We start from the raw sequence: 15,437 nt of genomic DNA, 5'->3' as shown, positions 1-15,437 counted from the left end.
GCCTGATAAATCTGACTTAGTCTTTTATGAAAAACTCTGCCTTAATATGCAATTTGGCCCATTTGGTAAGCTAATATAGTTTAGTTATAAAAGTCTTCCAGGGATTGGGAGATGTTACCAGGCTTGTTTTCAATCTATGAACGGCTTTAGAATATTAGATGAGCAAAGATATCTGAAAGCAAATTATCGTCTGAATGCAGTAACATGAAAAAGAATGAATTACAGATGTAATTTATCCATCACAAGAAGATCCTAAACACTAATTATGTCCACGCTTGTGCAGAACACTGAAAATGATAGAAAAGCTTCCCAGCTTTTCTAACTTTAATTTTCCATGTTTTACTTTATGTAATTTACTGTCGACTATTAACAGCAGATGCTTCTTGCCTTATTTGAGAACAGTCTGGACTTAAGTATAAGTGATTTTGAAATCCAGAAGCCTACACATTAAGTCTGAATCTTATGGCAAAGAGAGGGATTCTAATTTAAGACACATGGGGTCACAGGGAACCTTGACAAAAAACAAGGTATAGGATGTCGTTCATCAGTGACATCAATAGAAATCACAATAAGCATTGGCAAATAAATCGAGATACTTTAGAAAAATCTCCATGGGCCTAAAATGTACGATCTGGAGTTAAAATGCAGGTGGTTCCCAACTACCACAAGAAGAGCTGGCCAATCTGGTAGTCTGTGACCCTGAGAACTCTTCTTGGGAATTCCCTCTAGTTCCTCTCTGCCCACTTGTGGTCTCAGAATTAGTAGTTAAAAGAAAGGATGGGGAAAGCGAAAGAGAAATCAACATTCTTTCTTTCTCTTTCCAAAACATTTCTCCACTATTAACCCTGTAATTACTGTTGAGTTTTACCTCTAGTGTCTACATCACTACCCAAACAATGGGCTTCCCATTAACACTTAGCCCCTACAGTCTTTTGTTTTTAATATCTGCCTTCCAGAGTGTGACATAGTAAGTGCACAAGTTACACTGCTCTACCCATAGAATTCCCATCCCAGTCAACTCACATTGGTTCTTCAATGCTGAGCCCTTGACAGATAAAATGGGCAGAAAATGCATAAACAAAACAAACAAACAAAAAAATTCCATCTAATACTTTCACTCTCCCCCAATTTCTCCACTGCTACTAGTAATTACAAAACCACACTAAAACAACTGTACTTTTGAAATTTTCAGAAAGACTGCGGGGAAGAGGTTCACACATGTTAAGATCCACAGTGGATCAAACTCAACAAGTTATCCCTTCAAGAAGGAAGGACCTTGACTTCTTAAAATAAAGAATGGAGATTCCTGGAAAAAACATTGACAAAGAAGTCATCCCTTCACCCAGGGGAGATTTTGGCCTGCAGTCTCACTCAGCTTCCTGTCTTAATCCCCACTGACTCTGGGCCTAAGTCTCTGCAATGTTAAGAACCAACTCTGGAAAAAGGAACAGCTCAACATCCGGTTAGGGAAAACCCCTACATGGCTTGCAGAAAGTGTCTCTGGAATCTGGGAAAGCCAGCAACCTCCACCCCGCATAGGTCAAGATAAATTTCTGGAGCCTCAAGATGAAATTTGAAATGCACCTTTCTCATAGAAAACACTTTGACAAAAGCAGTTGTGATCGATGACAGAGGCAGCACTTAAACATACTGTTGTTCTATACATTGGGGGACAGTAGCTGGTGTTTTAGTGACTACTCATTTTAAATGATTAGTTGAATATGTCTCCCTGTATCTATCACCTGTGTGATCACTAGTTGATTTATTTGTTGGCTGAAAATAACAGTTCCCTTTAAGAACTTATTGTTTTGAGTTCCTGCACTCTAAATTTGCCCAAGACATTCATTTTCTTTGAGCTGTTTTCTTTGAGCAGTCTTTAGGTAGTGATAAATAAATTGACTGAATTTACAGAGAAGCATTTTCCTACAGGGAAGTGGTTAAGGGTTCAGGTTGTGAAGTAAGAGCCATGGGCTGGCTTCTTTCCTGGCTGAATTATCTTGTAGATGGTACCTAACATATCTGTACTTCTGTGTGGCCAGCATTGAAACAATGGTCACATTAGTAACCAATCTAGAAGTTTCTGATAAGGATTACTATTAAACTACAAAAAAATGGAAAAAGCACTGAAAATCTGATCAGTATAATTTTCAGTAAGTATTAACTCAATTTTTTATACATCTAATACAGAGGGAAATGAAGTACATTTGTAGATCAAACAGAAACAAGTATCAAGTTTAACCATAGATTATCTTTTCAAATGAATGTGTTTGATATTTGCTTTTGTGGCATGCCTTCCTGTTATATTCCAGTTGTAAACATACAAAGGTGTGTATAATTACGCTCTACCAACAGGGAAAAAAATGACAAAGCTATTTTCTCTTTTTATATAAGTCAGATCAGTAAGTGTATGATACTCCAGGTTTTAGTGACTAGTAAGTATCATGACCTGACAAAGCTAAAATAATAATAACTCCTAAGGAAAAGTAAAGAAAGATTTACAAAAATAACATACAAGTTTCTCTACAGACAAGGTCTGGCCTCAGATACCTTTAGACTATAATGGTTTTCTAGGAGTTACGTGATTCTGGTAAGTTTTTCTGAGGGTAAGAATATCTGTAACTGCTTTGTCCAGGTGACTGCTCTCTGGAATCCCCATTCTTTCTCTACTTTGCTACTGCAGGCCTGGTTCTAATGAGGTAACAGTGAGGAAACTACATTTCCCAGCTACCCTTGCTGCCAAAATCAGCCAATGAGAGACCAGGATACAACATTGGATAAACCTTAAAGGGCCTCTATTAGAAGGGGTCTGAGTGGACTAAGCTGTGTTCTAACTTTGTCCTTGCTTCTTCCTCCTTCACCGAATGCATGTATGATGGCTGGAGCTGCAGTGGTTTGCTGGCTATTTTGAATTAAGGGTTCCCTTGCAATTTTGAAAAAATCCTAAAGTTGGAAGCCATGTGATCCTCAGAACTAAAGGAGAAGAAAGCTAAAATGTAGTGGCTACTAATTTCTCACATATGTCTGAAAAACCAACTGAAATATGAACCCTTGTTTTGTTTATGCCACATGCTGGGGAGAGGCAGTCTCTCTATTTCTCAGTGTGAATGCAATCCCTTATACATACAAACATCTCAATAATTTTTATGACTCCAGTAAGAAATACAAAGAGGAATGGTCAGAACCAACAGTTCTGAAGATGGACAGTTAGTAAATGGAAAGACCCCTGAGATAACAAAAGAACAGGGTCAGAGATGGACATGGTCAAAGGTGCCCAGGAGAGAGCATCCTAATCTAATGATAATGTATAAGACCTTGTAGACATCAGCATTTTTCAAAGAATACGCCCGTTAAACAAAGTGTTTTATCTCTAACAACAAATCAAACTTTATCTCAAAGAAACCATGTTTGAAAAGCATGCCAAGAGCATGACTAATGTAAATGATACTCATTTGCTGTTGTACTGGATGTTAAAATTTCTGTAGTTACTACTAATCAAAAATTTAAAAATAAATATCCTGTGGTTGCTTCTTATTAAATAATTTTAGAATAAGAAACCCTTGCTAGAATTATTTTTACTGGTAGTGAAATGCACAGCAAGACAGAAGAAGAAAAAAAGAAAGGAAGGAAGGAAGGAAGGAAGCAAAGAAAGAGAGAAAGAAAGAGCACTATTCTAATAATCTAGTGTCCATCCACCAAACTGCTAAGCATTTCTAACAAATCTTTCCAATTGCTTTTACTGGTTGTCTCTGCAAATTAATAACTATCATTAGTGCTAAATCAAAGGCCATCTATTTAGTTATCCACAAGAACCATCATAATTTTGGGCCTGCTAACATAGAAAATTGCTTCCCTATCCAGAAGCGCTGAATGTGTTTCTGCTAAAAATTTTTTTAAATGCCCAAAATTTTCACAATAGGATTTCTTTGTAAGAAAATAAGAAGCTCTGTCTAAGTCTGTGGGAAGGCAGAGACATTGCTCAGTATGAAAGGTAACGGATTAGGGATGTTGATAGCTGAAATCCTCTCCTTATCCTTGGCAAGAAAAACGACAGGTTAAGCTTCCCAAACTAGGTCCCTAGATGTCTGACAAAACTGTCCATTTTTCACCTCCCCCATGAACTGGTCATTTGTCGCTCACTTCCTGAATCGAAGATTTACCCCAATCTGCTCACACTGTTCTAAGTCCACAATAGCCTAACACAGACATAGACATAGGGAATAGTTTTGAAGCTGCGCATGGAATCAGAATTTCACCTGGAATTCAGAATTACAAGTTACAGTAACACTCTGAACTCAAGTGCAAGTGGCATGCTACTTTGGATTCAAATAGTTTTTAGTATGTCACACAAACTTGAATAGAAGCAGAGTACTAGTAGCAAGATCCCACAAAAAGAAACTCACCCATGCCAGAGATGGGTGCAGGACGTAGTTCGGTTCAAAATAGGGCTTGAAATTTACCCAATAGTTTGAAAATCTTAACTCATTTTAAAAAATACTTTTCTGAAGAATTTACAAGGGGAAGAGTTAAATGAACAAAGTTATTAGTCAGCTGTAACAATTGAGAATTCCACTGATTAAAGGGTTGCATCAGAGTTAATGACATCATAGCACATTCACAGGGTATTCTTAAAAAAGTGGGGAAGTTTCCGGAGGAAGAATACAAGCTAAACTTCTGCATGAAACCAGTTACAATATGTAGTCATTTTACCTCCTAGCTCATTAGGGGGCAATAAGAGTGTCTTAACTTTGTCAGTAAAGGATACACTGAACATGCACCTACCCAGTTACTTGAATATATAATTTCACAATCTGCCAGATGGTTAGTATCACATGGGAGGTGACACTAGAAAACAAACCAAAAACACAGTAACAGCAACAGAATTCATTCTGTTGTAAAATTCATTCCAACTAGAGCTTATAAGGTCAAAGTTTTAATTCAAAAATTGGACATTTGGTCTGCACCTTGTAATTACCACTTTGCCAGGGTTATCAGTTGAAATGCTTTAAAAGCTTTGATGGAAAGACTATGCTGAGGGCCAGGTGGTGGCGCACTTGGTTAAGTACACGCATTGCAGTGCACATGGTCCCCACCTGCAAGGGGAAAACTTCACGAGTGGTGAAGGAGGGCTGCAGGTGTCTCTCAGTCTCTCTCCCTCTGTGTCTCCCTCTCTCTCAATTTCTGTATGTCTCTATCCAATAATAAACAAATAAAACTATTGGGGGGGGGAGACTATGCTGAAGGCTTAGGAAAAACAGAACCATCCAGAGATATGCATGAAGACAAACTGAGCTAAACAACACAGGATTTTCTTAAGCATAACCACAAACACCTTCGGAGTCATGTTGCAGTGTCCGGTTATGTCGTGTCCCTGTGTGGACATCAAAGAGACTGCACACTGAACATTGACTCTTACCTAGTTGTTCATTTACCTGGATGTTTTATATCTGTGTATCTATCCTGTAGCCAATTTCTGTACATATATGTCCTTGAGAGGCACTTTAAATGTGTTCACTCAAGAGTTCTCGAGTCTGTGCTACTTTGTGGTGTAATCTGAATTCTGATGGTAAATTTCATCGGCTGTCATGTATATGAGCTTCCTAATCTTAAATAGTATTTCCTAGTTTGAAAAGGGAGTAAGTGGCTCAAGTTGCCAGGGGGAAAGAGTTTTTCTAGATTATTTAGGAAACTGCTGTTACCATAAAGGCTGTATCCTAAAAACTAAGGGCTATGGAGGGCTGGGGTTGCAGAATTCAATAAGCCCAACTCCTGTATATCATATCATAGAACCCTTTTTTAACAATATCAATAATTTGACATCCCATAAAATACATCCTCTAGGCTAACTTTACAACGACTACATACATTCTAGGTTGGGTGACTGTTAGAAAGGAAAGCAGGAAATTTGTCATGAACTATTATTTTCATCATTACTCTGAAATACAAATTCATAATAATGTCAGTTTGTAGTATGGACTTTTTTTTGTTTGCTTTATTTTTTTCTTTTGTCTCCCTTTCATGATCGACGGGGGGGGGGGGTAGTGACTATCCTCAGAATAAAATAATGTACTATTTTCAAATGTTCAGCATTTCTGAAATAGCAGAAAACACTGGTCTATGGTTTGCAAGCACTTCAATTCTCAAGTTATTTTAAGTTCTCTTAAGCTGTCGATTAGTACTTAAATATAAAAACAAAATGTCAGAAAAATTAGATGTAGTTTTTGATTAACAAATTAGCATACGTTATTAGAATTTACTTATCGTTATCGATTGTATAAACTTGGCACAGATACATTTCTTATTATCATGCATTCCTATTTCACTTAGCAACACATTTATGAGGGTACAAAAGTGAACACGTTCATGGAACAAATTTAATCTCAGTGAGTCATTTAAGCCTTCAAAATCACCACTAAACAACTACAGTACTATCAGCTAATGTTCTTCCTTTTACCTTTAGTAATATGCCAACTGATTTATTTTACATAAAGACCTACTGTCTTGAATCATTCAACCTCTGTTTTTAATGAAATGCATTCTCTTCTTCTGAGTAGAAGTCTGCTCTCAACGTAAGTCACCTGGGAGCCTGGCCAAAGTCTGAACCAGCACAGCTGAAAAGTACAGCCATTTCACAGGGTCCTCTTGCAGTATTTGGTTTGTTTTCCTAACTTGCTAAAAATAGTAGATTACACAGGCTACCTCCATCTCACAGCTCAAGTACTCGGGAAAAGCTGGGCTATGGGTTAGAGCAATTCATAGAACACATTTTATTAAACAAGTCAGGATATTACAAGTTTTCTAAATGCCTTCTGTTTACTCTCTGAGACAATATAAATGATCTAACGGTTACTGGCATGGAAATCTCCTAATGCTCCCAAATTTCTAAACTTCTAAGTGAGTCATAGAGTTGCTTTAACTGCTTTCAAATATGTTTTTGATCTATTTAAGCCACAAAAACTTGAGGGCAGGAAGACTACCATCTAACAGGACACTAGACTCACACCGTGTGCTACTGATACATACATATAAATAAGTGACACAGTCTGGGGAACATGAGGACTTCCATGTTCTAAATTTTTACAAATTAATGCTTAACATAGTTGTTTCACTAATTTTCCTTAAAGAGCTACTGTTCTGGACATACAGCTCCAGCATAAATCAACTGGTACTTATTTCTTTCTCTTCTTCAAACCAAAATCTTTTTTCTAAGTTTTAAATACTATAAATTCAACTTCAGTTTTCTCTTAGACCAAAAATAAGCATACAGTCTGCACTGACTTAGCTGCTATCACGCAGTCACTGCATAAGTGCATTCAATGTCCTGAAAATTATTTTTTATTTTAAAAGAGTCCTTGATGTGGCAGTTGAATCTTGTGAACCACACAGCAGGCCATTAAGCAATACTGCTAGTTTACTCAAAGGGGGACTGTTCTGTGGCCACAAGTGAACGAACAGCAACTAAAAAAAAAAAAAAAAAAATATTGAGATGGAAAAACAGCAACTGAATTTTTAATGTTTCACAATGTTTCCAGAGGCTGTAGAGGCAGGTCTTCTGCAAAACCACTCAATGTCACAGCCAAGTTAAACGTCCTTCATTTTGCAGCTAAGAGTGCACCATCAACTGTCTATAGGATTAAAAACTGGATTTACTAGTAATTGGGTCAAAACAGGGTTACTTATGGACACAGCTGGTTACCGACAAGTGTAATTAGCCCTTTGCCCCTCATTTTATGGGCCCAAGTCTCTAATTACACCTAAATTCAGTCTGCATGAGTTAAAGAATACACATTCAAAAGTACAACCACTCTGCCCTTCATCAGTACCTTTCAAGGGAAAGAAAAGAAGGCCTGATGATAATTTAGAGCATATACCTATTGATCTTTAGGACTGAGACAAAAATAATGAACCAGAATTATAAGATATCTTTGCCATTGTTCATCTCTCTCTTTTCTTAATCCTAGTTTAAAGATGATATTCTAGAGCTTTTGATGAAAACTTCAGCAAAGTGAGCAGTCCAAATTGGACCAAACAGCAATTAACTGAGTTAACTTAAAAGTTCACATAAGGGAATTATGAGTTAACATTTGAGTTAACTATTTCAGTTAATTAACCCCAAAAATCAGTAGAGAAAATATTGTTATTAGCTTTATTATTAGCACATAGCAGTTCTTTTGGTAAAAGATAAGATGGGTCTATGAGACGTTGGCCTCTCTCTATTTGTATAAAAGAAGTAGTTCCCCTTCTCAAAGGTTGGATTATGTAGGTGTATTGGTAGTCAGAGGCAATTTAATCAAGGCAAGTAGGTGGACAGGATCCAGGAATCTTCACATTTCTAATCTTGACCTTGTGTGTCTAAAGAAAGACACTTACACTACCTTTTAAGATTCATATGCCAACTTTATACCTGAGTTACAAACCTATGACATTTCTGAATGTCAACATCAAATGTACCTTTAGATATTTTGGTGTCCACATAATCTAACTTTCAACACTATGAGCTGAGACCCTTACAAATAAATATCAACCAGGATCTAACAGAATAAATTGCTATATAACTTCACATTGGAAATTGAGAAACTTGGAGCAGGGGGAAGCAAGAGGACTTTTAAGAGTTGCAACTCATTTATAAAACTCAGATTCAAAGTTTGTATCCTATGTAGGTTATTGTAGCAGCTGTTTTAAACCTTACTCCTTGTTGTATTTTCCACTAAAAAAACAATTATTTCTAACCTTAAAATAATAAGTACATACATTTTTAAAAATCCATAATGTCAACATACTAACAGAGTAGTGTCTTTATTTAAGTTTAAGCTGATTTAAGAATGGCTAGGTCTTTTACAAAGGTACAGCACCTTTCCAAATAAGCACAAACAAATCATCGTCATGAAGTTACTGTTATGGTCTTACATATAATCTATAAATACGCTAATTAAAATATACATTGACACTTTTAGGGGGGAAAAAATCATAGAATTAAAGGACCGAGGAAATCATTCATCACAAAGTTTAGCCAGTTTTAGTTCCACTGCTTGTCATTAAGGGTCCCACTTTAATATCACTAATAACAAAACTGTCAAAACAATTCATCTCCCAACTCACTGGACTGTATGTTCATAACCCCTCTTTATTCAACCATTGCAGATCCTTAAAATAATATAACATTTACTCACTTTCAATGAATCAAAGCAGGCGATTACTCGTCCATTTTCAACTTGGCAGCTTTTCGAAGGATGTGCAAATTTACATTCCGTGTCTGGCCGTGAGCAAGTCCCCCTCTGGAACTCTCTACATACTTCCAGTGTTAGCCATTTTGTGTCCCGAATTGGTGTGACACTTACAGCCATGTTTAGATTTTACAGGTAGTTAAATTTTTCAGTGAAACCAACTAACCCACCCCCCAAAAAACTAAAACAAATAAACAACAACAACAAAAAAAAATCAACAACCCAAAGGAAAAAAGAAAAATGCTGAACTAATAAAACTGTAAAATGATGATGAAAATGTCCCCTCCAAAATATTTGTCCCCACTCCCTGCTTTAAAAGTACATGGAAAACTGTGTTGTCAATATCAAGGAAAAAGATCTCCCACTAGAAATTCACAGCATGAAACTGTTAATTCAAAGAGGTTTTGGTTTTTGAAAGAAACACTAGGATCTTAAGTAGGTGAACGTTTAAAAGTAGGGCCTCGAATCAGCCTTGTGCCCTCAGGAACCCCTTCCCAGTGCCAATTTGGAGCCCAAAATGCAAGCATGAAAACGTGGCAGACCCTTTGACACCGAATTTCCAAGCTGCTTTCAGCAAAGTTGTCTGAAATGGAATCTCCTCACAGCTGAATTTGCAATGGAGTTTGGTGGTGCAATCGGTATTGATTAGTTTGGCATAGACAGATGCAGCAGTTTAGAGCAAAATCGAGAAAATGATTTTTTTTTTTTCCTCCTTGATTTCCTGGCAGAAGATATCTTACTTTTTCATCAAAACTTTTCTTTTAAAACTAAAGCAGCCTAGGGCAATGCCAGATACTTAGAGCTTTTCTCTTGATTATAAGTAGAAATGGGGTGTCTGGGCTAGAGGTGGAGGGTGGATGGACTGTCCTCAGTCTAGCTGGCAGCAAGCAAGGCAAAAGCAGAGACTGCTCTAGAAGCGGTTCCAAGCAGCAGAGACGTCAGGAAAGGCACTTCTTAGTACCAACCTGTAGAAAAAAGAGATAGGTTACGATTTACTAAGTATCACTTCTCTGATGTCCTACAGTATCACAACCTTGCCATGTGCTACCAGACTAAGTAACATTCAACTCAGCCTCTTTCCTTCACACACGCACACGCGCGCACACACACACGCACACAAACACACAATACTTACAGTGAGGCATATTGCAGCCAGCCATCGTAGATTTATTAAAAAAGGGGGCCGTTTCCCCTTGTGAAGCAATGCATGATAGAGAGATAACCAATCACAGATAGTGTTGCAGCAATATTCTGGGCAGAAAGCCAATAGTGTGGGTTGTCTTATGAAAGGTCGCGCCTGTCAGACGTTCATTACTATGCTATAAGCACAGAAAATGTCCATCAGATGTGACTTATTCCACTGCAAGAGGACGAGCATGTGGGTTTTGAATTTACCCAACATGCAGTGAGTGGACTAAACCATGTTAGTTTCAAAACAGCTCCTCAGACTAGTCCAAGCACTTGAAGATTACGGCCAGAGAAGAAAAAGCCAGGTTTAAAAAAAAAAAAAAAAAAGAAAGAAAGAAAGAAAAAACTGCAGCTGACTCCGAAGCTGCTTTCCCTCAGTTCTGCGCAGGGACAGGCACTCCACAGCCCGTTCCTGCTGTCCTGACAGTGAATAAAAAAGGAAAGGGGTGTTCAGGAATGGTACAGTCTCCTGACCTATCCAATTCACTTCCTTCTCCAGCCCCAGTCCGGCCCCTCGGCTGAAAGCTGCACTCATACTGTAAAACTATGCCATTCAGCCGGCAGACACTTTGTCAATATATCACAGGCAGGCGAGATATGAACAAAAGCATCCTTTATTCCAACATTTTTTAAGCAGAAGCTGAGGTCATGTGGGGAAAAGAAGGAACGCAGTGTTGTCAGTGTGTCTGGCAGATCTGAAGCCAACCTCCAGGGAGAAAAGTGATTCCATCGCAGAAACATTAAATATTAAGAGAGCAATTTGATTTGAGCAGCCTGATGCATTTCGGAGGTAGGAATGGAGTTAGAGGGTGAGGGTTGGGGGGGGGGGGTTTCCCCCTGCTGCCTAATGATGATGTATGAGCTAGGCACATGAGGCTGTTTTCTAGAACAGGGCTGATTTGCTTTTAACTTACTTTACTTTCTCTTTCAATCAGGTTGGAAAAAACTTTCAGAAAAGGCTCAGTAGCTACAGAAGAAAAAAATATTTTCTTTTCATTTATTTATTTATTTTCTTTAGAAGATTGTCAACAGGGAGTCGGGCGCTAGCGCAGCGGGTTAAGCGCACGGCACGCAAAGCACAAGGACCGGAGTGAGGATCCCGGTTCGAGCCCCCGGCTCCCCACCTGCAGGGGAATCGCTTCCCAGGCGGTGAAGCAGGTCTGCAGGTGTCTGTCTTTCTCTCCTCCTCTCGGTCTTCCCCTCCTCTCTCCATTTCTCTCTGTCCTGTCCAACAACGACGACATCAGTAACAACAACAATAACTACAACAATAAAACAACAAGGGCAACAAAAGGGAAAGAATAAAATAATAAAAGAAATTTAAAAATTAAAAAAAAAAAAGAAGACTGTCAACAACTCTAAAAGTTTCAAACTCCAAAGAGACTAAAAGGTATAACAGTGTTTGCTACAATTCTTCAAGAACCAGAAAATGGCCAGTTGGCTTTATGGTCTACTTAGTTTGGAAATTAGAATATTTTTAATATTAGAATCTATTAACATACGTCTGTACATAAACAGACTTCTAGCAGAATGTATTTTAGGATGAGTACTATCATTCTTAACATTTTTTTTTTAAATTCAGATATAGCAAATACTACATCTGAGCATTTTTCTAAGATTACTTGAAACTTTTGAGAAGTCACTAACATTATAATTTTGCCAGCAAGACTACAGTTTTTAAAAGCCAACTCATACCAAAACATAAATAATGCTTGGGTTGTCGTGAAGTGTCTCCATTTTAATTCCTCATTTTATTAAAACAAAGTCAAATCAGTCTTAAATGCTAAATGTCACCTAATTTCCAGACTCCTTCCTTTGCATCCAGAATTTCTCAACTCCATGCCTTGAGCATGCACCACATCTGTGATCATCAACCTCCTCTGTCCTCCTCTTTAAAGTCTTCCACCTCCTTCAGAAATCAACTGAGGGGGCCAAGTGGTAGTGCACTCACACTGCAGTGCACAAAGACCCAGGTTCAAGTCCCTGGTCCCTGCCTGCAGAGGAGAGCTTCACAAGTGGTGAAGCAGTGCTGTAGGTGTCTCTCTCCCTTTCTATCTCCCACTCCACTCTCAATTTCTCTTTGTCTCTACCCAATAATAAATAAACTAAAGAAATCAACTGAGAGCTCATATTCTCCATTGCTACCCACGGATGTGTTGACATCTGAATAGCCTTGCCCCACCCCCTTCCACAGTGTTCTACGTTTCCTCACATGCCTGTTCCATCAGACTCCGTGACCCAGGACCGAAAAAGTGTAACTCATCTCAGTAACTCCAGCCCCTCCCAGATGATGGAAAACAGAGCTCCTTGAAGTTAAGCAAATTAAATGATCAACTACTACACCCAAATTGGAATGACTACACCCGAACTGGAATGATCTCTCAGCCAGAAAAACACACAGATACACACAGGGACACACCCACAGATACCCATCTGTGACAGAGAGAGCACATTACAAAGACACACTCTCAAACAACTGAAAGCACACACCCATGATAATCAAAAATCATCTTGAGGTACCCTCTCACTATCTGGGCCCCTGGACAGCTTCCTTTCACATTCTAGCAGCAGCATCACTCTCCAGTTCCTCCTCCTGCTCCTCCATGGTCCTCTGGCCGCCAACAGTGGATTCAATTCTGTGTCACAGGCATTTCCTTATCACAGAAATGGTCCCCGCATACGGGTACTCCCTCACTTTCTTGCTGTTCTGGTCTGGTTTGGTTTGGTTTTTCTCAGTCGTCCAGGAGTGAGCCTTTCTGCCCACTTAGGATGCTAATTTGTTTTCCTCCTTCTCAGGATTCAGTTTAGTCCCCTCTCTAATAACATCCTGATTTTCTCACAATTCTTTCTTAGCCCTCAACGTGCAGAAGTAGTTCCCAAACATGGCAAGATGGAGAGGTCCCTGCCTGGCTCTGCGTCCTCCTCCCCCGTCCACTTGAGAATCACTTCTGAATCGGTATCCAAGTGGCTGCCCTATCACTACATGACAGCTAAGCCACCACCCTCAACACCCCTGTAAAAGCCAAGTGCAAAGAAGATGAGCATCCTTCTCTGTACTTGACCTCTATCAGCATCCACAGCCTGACCTGACACATTTCATCCTTTCTGATTTTAGAGGATTCTATCCCTCTAGTGTCCTCGGTCTAGAGAGAAGCTTAGAGGGTTGTGAGGTGTCTGCCTTGATTCTGAATCCCTTGGACTGGTCACATGGGACTCTTTGACTGGTTTAAAACATATTCCCTCACGCTTTCAACTTAACAAACCGTTTCTCCTTATTTGGAAAGCTATTCAAATGTCACCTTCTCTACTAGACTGGGCCAGTCATGTTAAACTTTATTCCACCTCAGATTATTCTCAGTACTTAATATGTCTTCAACTTTCATCCCCAAGGTGATAAATTCCCTGACAATAGGTTATATCACCATTTTTTACCCAGTTCTTAAAACTGAAATGATGATTTTTTTTAAATGTAAGATAACTAAATGTTACTCAAACTAACAGGATTAAACAAGCATATGAGAATGAGTCTCCCAACCCCAAGGAAATATTTAATCATGATCTATGGGGTCCAATAGGAAGAATGCCTTCATTAAAATTATCTTCATGGCTCAGGTGGTGGCTCAGTTGGTAGAATGCACATGTTAACCATGCACACGGACCAGGGTTCAAGGGCCCAGCCCCCACCTCCCACCTGGGAGGGGGGTTAGCTTCAGAAGGGTGGAACAGTATATTACAGTTGCCTCCCTCTCTTCCTATCTCACCCTCTCTGAATGAATAAATTTAATTAAATTTAAACAAGTTTAAGGCTGCCAGAAATAATAGCACTGTGCAGGCACCAAGCCTCAGTGATAATCCTGGTGGCAGAAGACGAAAAAATATATAGGACCTTCATTGTCTTGGTGGGCATATGTAAATGCTACTCCATAAAGTGACAAAATCAAGCTCTAAACGTATTGTTTTTCCTTTCTGTCATGCTGTACGTAGGTGTAGTCCCACTCAAGCATGAAACTCACTTCAGTTACTAAATGGGCATTCTAGTGATTTTTACTGCCTATGTAGAAAAAAATCCTATATCCTTTCAAAAATGCTACTGAAAGAATTAGAGGTAGTGGCGCACCTGGTTGAGCGCACATATTACAATGCAAGGACCCAGGCACAAGTCCCCAGTCTCCACCTGCAGAGGGAAAGCTTTCCAAGTGAAGCAGTGCCACAGGTGTCTCTCTGTTTCTCTCCCTCTCTAGCTCCCCCTTTCTTCTCAACTTCTGACTGTCTCTACCCAACAAATAAATAAAAATAATTTTTAAAAAAAGAGATACATAATTGGGTATGGGACATGCCACTTAGTCATAAAACACAAGGAAAGGTGATAAATACAATACTTATGAGCCAGATCTGAACAGTGCAAAAGAAAGAACATAATTTGGGAGTCGGGCGGTAGCGCAGCGGGTTAGGCACATGTGGCTCGAAGCGCAAGGACTGGTCTAAGGGCCCTGGGCTCCCCACCTGCAGGGGAGTCACTTCACAAGCAGTGAAGCAGGTCTGCAGGTGTCTTATCTTTCTCTCCCCCGTCTATCTTCCTCTCCTCTCTCCATTTTTCTCTGTCCTATCCAACAACAGCAATAACAACAATAATAACAACCACAACAATGATAAAAACAAGGGCAACAAAAGGGGAAAAGATAGTCTCCAGGAGCAGTGGATCCATGGTGCAGGCACCGAGCCCAGGCAATAACCCTGAAGGAAGGAAGGAAGGAAGGAAGGAAGGAAGGAAGGAAGGAAGGAAGGAAACAACCTTTATGAGGCTAGCTGCACCTGTTCATGTGGCTGCCAGTCCTTGACACAAGGCACCCGGTGTAATAAATTTGGATTATAGCCTATAAATTGATTTAACCAAATTGTTGAGATCACACTATTGTCCTGTACTCTTTCTCTTTAGTCAGTCATAAGAATATGAGGAGAAACTACAAAGCTCCATAACTGTGTGTCTGGGTAAATTAACATTTTATAGGATTTGGATCAATACTAAAT

At 39.2% G+C, this 15,437-nt stretch overlaps 1 protein-coding gene across 17 annotated transcripts in view; it reads right to left on the bottom strand.

Moving 5' to 3' along the window:
• The window catches only part of MBNL1 (muscleblind like splicing regulator 1), a 196,352-nt gene that overhangs the window by 143,844 nt on the left and 37,071 nt on the right, over positions 1 to 15,437 (bottom strand). For 12 of the 17 annotated variants that reach the window (XM_060197623.1, XM_060197628.1, XM_060197625.1 and 9 more), the window contains exon 2: positions 9,168 to 10,186. The exons of 2 other annotated variants lie outside the window; for them this stretch is intronic. In XM_060197623.1, coding sequence (XP_060053606.1) covers positions 9,168 to 9,341 — 174 coding nt within the window. In that variant the 5' untranslated portion in view covers positions 9,342 to 10,186. Of the gene's footprint in view, positions 1 to 9,167; positions 10,187 to 10,356; positions 10,744 to 15,437 lie in introns of those variants that run through there. 3 more of the 17 variants (XM_060197624.1, XM_060197635.1, XM_060197636.1) reach the window with 3 other exon arrangements.

Source organism: Erinaceus europaeus, chromosome 9 (genome assembly GCF_950295315.1).
Source record: "Erinaceus europaeus chromosome 9, mEriEur2.1, whole genome shotgun sequence".
Taxonomy (NCBI): domain Eukaryota; kingdom Metazoa; phylum Chordata; class Mammalia; order Eulipotyphla; family Erinaceidae; genus Erinaceus; species Erinaceus europaeus.
Note: the sequence above shows the minus strand (reverse complement) of the source record. Positions and strands in the feature narration are given on the sequence as shown.